Source organism: Toxorhynchites rutilus, chromosome 3 (genome assembly GCF_029784135.1).
Source record: "Toxorhynchites rutilus septentrionalis strain SRP chromosome 3, ASM2978413v1, whole genome shotgun sequence".
NCBI lineage: Eukaryota > Metazoa > Arthropoda > Insecta > Diptera > Culicidae > Toxorhynchites > Toxorhynchites rutilus.
The window spans coordinates 302,104,939-302,112,993 of NC_073746.1; the positions used below are offsets into that span (position 1 = coordinate 302,104,939).

At 43.6% G+C, this 8,055-nt stretch overlaps 1 protein-coding gene across 1 annotated transcript; it reads right to left on the reverse strand.

Moving 5' to 3' along the window:
* Positions 1-2,373: 2,373 nt before the first annotated feature.
* On the reverse strand, positions 2,374-7,686 carry LOC129774355 (uncharacterized). Its single transcript, XM_055778077.1, has 2 exons — positions 7,094-7,686; positions 2,374-6,505 (listed from the first exon to the last, which is right to left on the reverse strand). The coding sequence occupies exons 1-2, from the start codon at positions 7,684-7,686 to the stop codon at positions 2,374-2,376; spliced, it is 4,725 nt and encodes a 1,574-aa protein (XP_055634052.1).
* Between the last annotated feature and the right edge of the window lie 369 nt (positions 7,687-8,055).

Sequence of the window (8,055 nt, forward strand, 5' to 3'; positions counted from 1 at the left end):
GATGTCATGTAATAATTTACCAGCTCCATCTCTTCTTCATCTCCAAATCTGAAATTCTGATCCATCTGCAGCCTCTTTGTAGTTTTGTTCAATGAATCGTCGATACCAACGACAAAGTATAGCTTACATAGTTTCATCGAGCTTTGATTTAGAATTCGGGGCAAGCAAAATATCATCACAAATCTCACTTTATCACGCCCTAGCTAGACCTTCTCAGCTTTTTATGTCATCGGAATTTACTGCATTAATCAAAATTCTAATTGGCAGAATTTCATTTTTCCCAGATTGGTGACGAAATTCCCTGATATTCCCTGATTTTCCCTGATAGTGTTTGAATTCCCTGATATTCTCTGATTATCAAGGATTTTCAAGGTAGTCGACACCCTGTAATACTATATGTAAAGCATATGGGAAATCACTTTTTCGAATATTTCTTCACTTTTCAAATTTTTCTCGCTGTATAAACTTTCCTTGGTTGGAAATGAACACAGATATCATGTCATTTTTAACATAACTGCTACCATATACAATTTTACACTTACACTTGTGCCAAATTTTTCACAATACATGATCGATCATTGATATAAAATTTCACGAAGCAACCAACATCAAAGTTCCAAATTAAAGTTTTATTTGCTAGAGTTATTCGTATCACTCCCCTTACTTGCAATATAAAAATGCCTCCAACTTGCGTATATTCGCAATGCCGATTTCCCCCAGGCAGCTTGCTTTTTAATGTCTCTGTTAGGGACCCGCCGCATGTGTCGTCAATGTCGACCAATCAGAAGTGGGTATTTCCGTTAGGATAGGGATTGATATTTTTCAATTGTTCGATAGTTAGTTTTATGACATATATTATATTCTTCAATATAAAAAATTTTTATGGAGTGCCGAAATCGATTGACGCAAAAATTTCATCAATCCATCATAAAATGACCGAGCAATAAGCGTTTGAAATTGGACAATTTTCACGATGTACTCGATTTTCGATTTTCAATTTGTACCCCGATATGTTCCCGAAAGACGTCATCCTACGTCAAAAAAATTCGAGGGGTTGTATCCGAGACACGACCGCTTAGGACGTAGGACTACGCAATATTTTTTTTTGACATAGAACTACGTCTTTCAGGAAGGGTGCCAAATCAGATAACAGGTCACGTTCTTATGAAATAAAGTTAACGTTAATAACTATTTTCACTGTGAATGAATTCTCATTATTTGCATACCAATCGGATCGCAAGTTCTCTAAGATTTGTTTGATATGCTATACATTACAATTCGCTAATCTCTAAACGGTTTAACTTCATGAAAACTGGAAGAATTTCCTTTTTTCCCATACCCATTTCCCATTTGTCTACCGATTTGTGTGTTAACTTTCACCCAATTAATAAAACATTATTTTTCATTAGATGAACTGTAAAATGTGAAGCGTTACTTTCGAGTGCATCAGCATTTCATTGACTTTTCAATATGATGTAATATGTTCTTTATTAGGATCTAATATGATTCACTGTTTCATGATTTTCTTCAGCATGCAACACGATTCACTACAGTACTGAATCGATTTAAATTATACGCTTATACGACACACAAACTGCATCAGCGTAATATACGCATATGATGCGGATTAAATATATTTTACGACAATGTGCATGTACGAAATTAAAAGCGAACACTGTAGTCCGGTTTCGAAGGACTTTCTTCACTGCAATATGCAGCACCAGAAACGCACCGAAATGTACAATTGTACGCGCGTCACTTGAGCGGAAACGGATCTTTGTCACCGGATGAAACGCGTGAGCTTAACAGCCGACTGAGACGACGAAACGAATAGAATAATACTTTGTGAGATCACACCGAATGAATTAAACACTTGTATATCGTATGATGATTTATTGGCGAAAGAGAGAGTGCATGTGGATTACATGCGTAATTTATAGTTTCTTGTGCCTATTGTTTTTCGGCAAAGCATTTTTGGGGAATTGTTCTCGGACAGTGGTCAGTGACCACGGACGACGATTTTGTCATACCGTCGCGTGAGTGTTATGTGAGAGTGTGACAATTATTTTTAACTTTTATTTTATTTAGATTCTGATCATTCCGGCCACCTTGAATCATGCCAGGTGATTCAACTACGATCATATTCCAGGCTAGTTCCAAATCCAAGATTGCGATGCGATGGACAGTTGGTGTGGTAGTCTTGCCAGGAATGATGTTTGGAGAAGTTGTCACACGTCAACCGAGAATAGAGAGAAAAAAGACCAGGTAGATCGAACGATAAAATTAGAGAATTTGGAACCGCAATTACCTGTGCTATGTGCAGGTGCGCTTCGAGCAAGTTCTCCCATTTGGGTTGCTCTACCTGGATCGTAGTTATTCGATGCTCGATGACTGGGAGAGTACCGGAAGGAGAGCAATCTTGGATACAGCGCGAACGACTTCCTTGGCTGATGCAGTCCTCAGGGTGACCACCCGGACTACACCATCCTTTCCGGGATGAAGCTTGGTGATTTTTCCAAGAGGCCATTTAGCTGAGGGAACATTGTCCTCCTTGATGATGACTATTCGTCCTTCTTCGATGCGGACAGGTGGATTACATCCTTTTGTAGCACGTGACTGCAGCTGCTGAAGATACTCTGGATACCACCGCGACCAGATGACTTGGAACCTCTTCTGGGTTAATTCCCAGTGATCCAAACGGTTTTCAGCAGTCCTCGTTAGGTCTACCTCTGGAACGGATTGCATATTCTCGCCGATCAGAAAGTGTCCTGGTGTAAGGACCTCCAGATCGGACGGATCCTGCGGCATCGGGGTGAGAGGACGAGAGTTGAGACACATCTCAACTTGTGCCAATAGTGTCAGCATGTTCTCGTACGATATGTTGACATTTCCTATAGTCTTCAGCATATGTAGTTTCGCCGATTTTACCGCGGCCTCCCAGAGACCGCCGAAATGCGGTGCGCGGGGCGGAATAAATTTCCAACGAATTTCGTTGTCGGCACACCAGTCGAATATGAGTCTCCGTTCATCCTCGTCGACCTTCAGCATGCGATAGATGCGATGTAGTGCATTCGATGCGCCCTTAAATGCCGTGGCGTTGTCAGAATTCAATTCTGATATTTTTCCTCTACGAGCAACTAAGCGGCGAAGTGCAGCTAGAAACGCTGGGGTGGACAGGTCACTCACCAACTCTATGTGAACTGCCTTGGTGGAGAAGCAGACAAAAATGGCCACATAGGCCTTGGTGGGACCGCGCTTTTTCACAGGTGACTTTATAAAAAATGGACCGCAGTAGTCCACTCCGCAAACAGAGAATGGTCTGGTTGGCGAGACTCTCGATGCTGGCAAATCGGCTGTGCTTTGTTGAACTAGTGTGGGCTTGCTTTTGAAGCAAGTGTGGCAATGGTGAAAGACGGATTTAACCAAGTTTCTTCCGCCCAGAATCCAATACTTCTGGCGGAGAGTAGCGAGCATGAGTTGTGGACCTGCATGCAGTAGCTTCAAATGATAATGACTAGCCAACAAAGCAGAGAGCGGATGCTTAGCAGAGAGGACGAGTGGATGTTTGGTTTCGGTTGTCAGTGGAGCGTTGCTTAACCGGCCACCGACACGAAGGATGTTGTCTCGATCGATGAATGGGTTCAACCATTTGAGTGGCGAATTTTTCGCGACTCGTTCCCCACTTGTAAGGTTGGAAATTTCCTCCGCAAACATTTCGGCTTGCGCCAAACGACATAAGAAGTTTTCTGCTCTACGAAGTTCCGACGAATTAAGCGGATCAGGCATTACACTAGTGCTGATGACGATGTTCGATGGTTTTAAATTTTCTGAATTCTCACGTTGAGCTAAATAACGGCTATGTAGGTTTTCTATGTAGCGTTGACAGAAAGCTGTGACACGACGTAACTTGGTGAAACTCGAGAACCGACTGAATAATTCATTGCAAAATGTAGACTGTACTGACGTCATTGCAATTAATGGAGATTTTCGGCTTTCCGACAATGCACCAGCGGTTTCTTCCTTGGAAAATGAGGTGATGGGCCAGCAGTCAGAAGGAAGTGCTAACCATGGTGGCCCTCTCCACCATCTAGTGCGGGTGATAATATCTGCAGGCTGTAGTCCTCTGGAGATATCATCAGCGGGATTGTCAATACCCGCAACATGTTTCCAACAGTCAACATTGGTGTTGAGTTGGATTTGTGAAACTCGATTCGACACAAATGTTTTCCAGCGGCTTGGCGAAGCGTGTAACCATTGAAGGACCGTGGTAGAATCCGTCCAAAAGTGAACAGTCGAAGGAGTTTGAAGGGCGTTGTTAACCTTCTTGAAGAGCAGCATAGATAGATGTGCTCCGCATAGCTCTAGTCTAGCAATGGAATGTCGGGTTGACAATGGGGCGACCTTTGACTTGGAAGTCAATAATTGGACCGAGATTTTATCGGATGTTTCAGTCCTGACGTAACAACAGGTACCATATGCGTTTTCCGACGCATCAGAGAAGAAATGAAGCTGAATGCTGACGGAGTCAGGCATCGATACAAATCGCGGGATACGAGCTTCACTAAGGAGATTGAGTGTAGAATGGAACTGTTTCCATTCTTCTTGCAGTTTCAATGGGAGGGGAGTGTCCCAGTCCCAGCTTTGGCCGTTGTGCTTCAGAGCCCACAAACGCTGCATGAACAGTTTGGCCTTAGAAATCGTAGGACCGACTAGTCCGAGCGGATCGAAGATCCGTGCGATGTATGACATCACCATTCGTTTTGTCAGGACGGCAGCGGGAAGCGGCAAACGAACATTGAACCGGAGTGTGTCGGACTTTGGTTCCCAGACAAGACCAAGAGTGGAGACAGCTTGCTCGTCCTGGAGACTACGGTACGGAAGAATGGCCAAATCCTCTGGCGGCACATCCTCAAGAACTTCAGTTGCATTAGATGCCCACTTTTTCAGAGGAAACCCAGCGGAGCTGAGCATTGCGGATAATTCCCGACGAAGTTTGATTGCTGATTCTACGTCTGCTGCACCAGTGAGCAGATCATCGATATAAAAATCTTCCCGAAGTGATCTCACTGCGTGAAAATCTGATCCACCATAATCATTTGCAAGTTGCTGGAGTGTTTTCGTCGCAAGGTAAGGAGCAGACGATGTACCGTAGGTAACCGTCTTCAATTGATATGTAGAAATGGGATGGTCTGGACTCGATCGCCACAGAATGCGTTGAAATGACTGATCATCGGGGTGAACCAGTACCTGCCGGTACATTTTTTCAATGTCGGCAACAATTACAACATGATGTATCCGGAACTTCATGACGATGGAAAGTAAGTCACGTTGGACGACAGGACCAACCATTAATGTGTCGTTTAGCGAATAACCAGAAGCTGACTTGCACGATGCATCAAACACAACCCTGGTTTTCGTTGTGGTGCTTGTCTCTTTGAATACTGAGTGATGTGGTAGGTAAAAATGAGGTATTGTATCATTCACAGGTCCTTTAATCTGCTCCATGTGTCCAAGTTGCACATATTCATCCATGAAGCGATGATACGCTTTCCTCGTGACTGGATCTCGCTGCAATCGTCGCTCTAAACTAAAGAGTCTGCGTTCGGCGACAGATCTCGAATCTCCCAGTATAACTTCCGGTTTTTCTGTTCTGGGTAGACGAACGACGTATCGCCCTGATGGATCACGAATAGTTGTTGTTTTATATAATTCTTCACAATAATTTTCTTCGTCGGAGAACGAAGAACAAGTTGGAACAGTTTCTATCTCCCAAAACTTCTGAAGTACTGTTTCCAGACAATCATTTGCGGTGGAAAGGAAACAAACGTTTGGCGTTTGTGAAATGGAATTGGTCGTAGAACCAGACACCGCCCATCCGAATGGCGTTTCAGCAAGCCATGGACGATTATTCCCAAGTGAAATTCTTTGTCCTGTATGCAGTTCCCAGAATGATTCACTCCCTATGACGAGGTCAATTTTCCCAGGGACATTGAACTGAGGATCAGCCAATACAACATTAGGGATGTTCCATTCCGACGTATTGATAGGAACAGTCGGCAGCTCTGCCGATGGATGCTTCAAAACTAGAAATTCCATCTTCGTGGAGAATGGTTGAAATGGTGATTCGATAGTGGCGGTAATCGCGCTCCTAATCTTCTGTGTTGATAAACCGATTCCTGCGATGGAAACGTCTACCTTGGTGCGACGATTGAAGAGGCTCTTAGCCAGCTGTTGCGACATAAAATTCGACATTGATGCTGAATCGAGTAGTGCCCGTGCCTTATGTGTGTTTCCGTGATCATCAACAACATTGAGGACAATCGTTTCGAGCAAAACCGTGGGGCATGCGGATTGGACCGTCATGCTAACCTGAGATGTAGCCGAAGAACTACTGGAGGGATCCACGCGACCTGACGTTGATGGAAGCGATTGTTGAACGGGAGAAGACGATGATACGGAAGAGTTTTGCGACACTTTGGCTGAATCGTGCAGCAACGTATGATGCCTGTCATGACAAGTACGACAGGAGAATTTAGAATTGCACTTCTTCACATGATGACCGGAGCTTAAACAATTCCAACACATTCGTTTCTGCGAAACTAATTCGCGACGTTGACGGACATTTTTCGTAAGAAACACAGGACAATTTCGAAGGTTATGGCTGTCTGAGCAGGATAGTATGCACTGAACTTGAGAACTATTCACTGCGTTTGCGGAAAATTTCACTCTTCGAATCTGGTGTGTAGTTGTCGTCTTTGATAGTGAGGGTTGATGGTGATCTGAACCGACGGTATTCAAAATACGAACTCTTTGGTAAAGGAATTCAACAAATTCATCGTATTTGACATCATCTTTATTGCTTGTTTTTTCCTCCCAAGCCCTCAAAGTAGATTGATCTAATTTATATGAAAGTAGGTTAATAAGCGGTGTGTCCCAATGGTGTACATGCTCGTCTAATTTTGCGAGAGCTCGTACATGACGCTGAAAGTCGTCGATCAACCCGTGAATGCGTTTGCCTACTTCTTCTTTCACTACTGGCAAGTCGTAAAGAGCTCGAAAAAGTTGTCTTTTTAGAAAACGACGGTTATCGTACCTCTTAAGCAGGACCTCCCAGCTGACAGCGTAATTATCTGCTTCAATATCGATGGATTCAAACGGCTTCTTTGCTTCTCCTTCAAGTGACTGCAACAAGTATTGCAATTTGGCGACGGTGGGAATGTCCCCATTCGAGTGGACCATGGACGTGAATGTGTCCCTAAACGACAACCAACGTGAAAAATCACCATTGAATTTGGGGAGGTCGATTTTCGGAAGACGAAGGTGAAAATTGGTAGGGTACGATGATGAATTCGCAGTAATCGATGTATTTAACAAAGTTTGATTTGCATCGTTCGAACGTCTGGACAGGAGGAAACCCTTCGCTTCACAAAACCGTTGTTCAAAATCGACACGTTCTTCCAAATGCGCTTCCAGCATCTCCGATTTGTCTAGTCTCTCAATGGCATCCTGAACTTCGAGAAAACTAGCGTTGACACGATCCAAAGACTCTAATCGTACCGAGATTTGATGAGTATCACGCTCTGCGTCGTAATTCTCAATAAATTTTTCGATTGCGTTACGTGTTGCAAAAAGTCCTTGCTGTTGAACCAAACGCTCAGCCAGCATTTTCTCCTCTTTCGGTGGCATTGTGATCCAATCAATGAAATTCTATTCGACAAAAACTAGCTGATCTCAGGCGAAACCGAACCAAACGAGAACAATACACAAATCGAATCGATTGCTCCTTCCCGTCGCGGTGTATTGATCTATCGCGATCGCGAAATCGAACGGAAGTGAGCAGTTTATTTAATCGAATCGTGAATCTCCTTCCCGTCGCGAACGTACCCACTTCTACGCGGTATCGCAAATCGAGGGCGCGAAACGGTTTTCCACTCGATTCGCGTACCGTCAATCACCAATTGCCACAATGACTCTAATAATCAGTCACCCAACTTTGAATTGTATGTATAAAACTTAATTGAAGCTACTGCAAATCACATGCGAATAATATGGAAC